Here is a 2,058-nt window from a genome sequence, read left to right as displayed (position 1 = left end):
GGGAGCCCCGCCGGCGCCACCATGGACATGAACATGACGGGCCCGGACAACGCGACGCTGCGGATGCTGCGGAACCCGGCGATCGCCGTGGCGCTGCCCGTCGTGTACTCGCTCGTGGCGCTGGTCAGCATCCCGGGCAACCTGTTCTCGCTGTGGGTGCTGTGCCGCCACATCGGGCCCAAGTCGCCGTCCGCCATCTTCATGATCAACCTGAGCGTCACGGACCTGATGCTGGCCAGCGTGCTGCCCTTCCAGATCTACTACCACTTCAACCGCAACCACTGGGTGTTCGGCGTGGTGCTCTGCAACGTGGTCACCGTGGCCTTCTACGCCAACATGTACTCCAGCATCCTGACCATGACGTGCATCAGCGTCGAGCGCTTCCTGGGCGTCGTGTACCCGCTGAGCGCCGCGCGCTGGCGCCGCCGCCGGTACGCGCTGGCCGCGTGCGCGGGCGCCTGGCTGCTGCTGCTGGCCGCGCTGTCGCCGCTGGCGCGCACCGACCTCACCTACGCCGTGCACGACCTGGGCATCGTCACCTGCTTCGACGTGCTCAAGAGGACCATGCTGCCCACCGTGGCCATGTGGGCCGTGTTCCTCTTCACCATCTTCGTGCTGCTCTTCCTCCTCCCCTTCGTCATCACCGTGGCCTGCTACACGGCCACCATCCTCAAACTGCTGCGCAGCGCCGACGGCCACAGCCGCGGGCAGCGGCGGCGCTCCGTGTGCTTGGCCGCCGTGGTGCTGCTGGCCTTCGTCACCTGCTTCGCGCCCAACAACTTCGTGCTGCTGGCGCACATGGTCAGCCGCCTCTTCTACGGCGGCAGCTACTACCACGTGTACAAGCTCACGCTGTGCCTCAGCTGCGTCAACAACTGCCTGGACCCCTTCGTGTACTACTTCGCGTCGCGCGAGTTCCAGCTGTGCCTGCGGGACTACCTGGGCTACGGCCGGCTGCCCGCCGACAGCCAGGACGCGCGCCGCGACAGCCTGTTCTCCGCGCGCACCGCGTCCGCGCGCTCCGCGTCCTGCGCCCCCGACGACGGGCAGGACGGGGCCGGCAGGCCCGGCCCGCAGAGGCGCGAGAGCGAGTTCTGAGCCCGAGCGCAGGCAGGTCCGAGAGCGGGAGGTTTGCGGGGCGCAGCCGGAGTCTGGGGCGCGCGCGCCTTTGGAGAGGGCGCGCTGGGGAGGGCGCGCCGGGCTTCCGCCAGGGGAGAGAAGCAAGCTTGGCACAGTAGCCGGCACAGACCGCTTCCTTTTCGGGGAGCTGGTGGCAGCCTCGCGTGGGCCTGCCCTGAAGTGTGGGCGGCACCGCCCCAGCTCCACGAGGGCCCAGTCTGTCCCCACTTGGTTCCTGGATACAGCCCCTGGGCCGCCGCCTGTTTCCTTCCAGCCCCGCGTTGGTGACATTCTCCTACAAAGGCGGCACCAGGGAGCCAGCTCGGGTCTGGGGGTGCCAGCAGCTCCAGCCCCCACCCCTGTCCTGGCGCATACTACAATTCCTGTGTGTTTTGCTCGGAGTCACTCTGTGCACTGCGGCCGCGATTATCGCAGAGGAACGAGGACAAGCTATTTCGGCTATTTCGTCCTCAGGGACTCTGGGAGCTCGGGGGTCTCCCGGAAGTACCCCGGCCCTCCTCTGGCAGCACAGCCGTTGTGGTCTCGCTTAGTGGCGGATTCCTTTTCTGCTTCAAGGCCATTCTCGGAGACTCCCAGCTGGAAAGGACATCCGGTCAGGACCCAAGAACATGTCCAGCCCTCCCCACCCCCTGACCGAGAGCGGGAGGCCCAGCTGTGTACAGGATGGTCCGTGAGATGTCGGGGTGTGGCCTGCCTGGGGGTTCGCTCCGGCCCCCTCTCTGGCTTGTCTTCTGCACTGAGAGCCCCGACCCACTGCGAATCCCCGGGGGTCCTTCCCAGGTTCTGCGGTTGCTTCACCATGAGCCGCACCTGGCCTGTCTCAGGAGACTGTTTGGGGCCCGGCACCCAACGAAGGTGTGGACCCCACAAACCAGCCTCCCAGCCCGGCTGCACCACGGGGGCCATGCGGGGGTGTCT

The 2,058-nt window shown here is 67.4% G+C and overlaps 1 protein-coding gene across 1 annotated transcript; it reads left to right on the top strand.

The window, feature by feature from the left end:
* The first annotated feature begins 21 nt into the window (after positions 1-21).
* On the top strand, positions 22-1,098 carry P2RY8 (purinergic receptor P2Y, G-protein coupled, 8). The gene has a single exon (XM_012656793.1). It carries the CDS (start codon positions 22-24, stop codon positions 1,096-1,098), a length of 1,077 nt encoding a protein of 358 aa, XP_012512247.1.
* The last annotated feature ends 960 nt before the right edge of the window (positions 1,099-2,058 follow it).

This window comes from Propithecus coquereli, unplaced genomic scaffold, assembly GCF_000956105.1.
Source record: "Propithecus coquereli isolate 6110/MARCELLA unplaced genomic scaffold, Pcoq_1.0 Scaffold52, whole genome shotgun sequence".
In the NCBI taxonomy this organism is placed as follows: Eukaryota; Metazoa; Chordata; class Mammalia; order Primates; family Indriidae; genus Propithecus; species Propithecus coquereli.
Note: the sequence above shows the minus strand (reverse complement) of the source record. Positions and strands in the feature narration are given on the sequence as shown.

Coding starts and splice junctions, on each gene's coding strand:
- P2RY8 (XM_012656793.1), top strand. CDS start 22: ATGGACATGAACATGACGGGCCCGGACAACGCGACGCTGCGGATGCTG.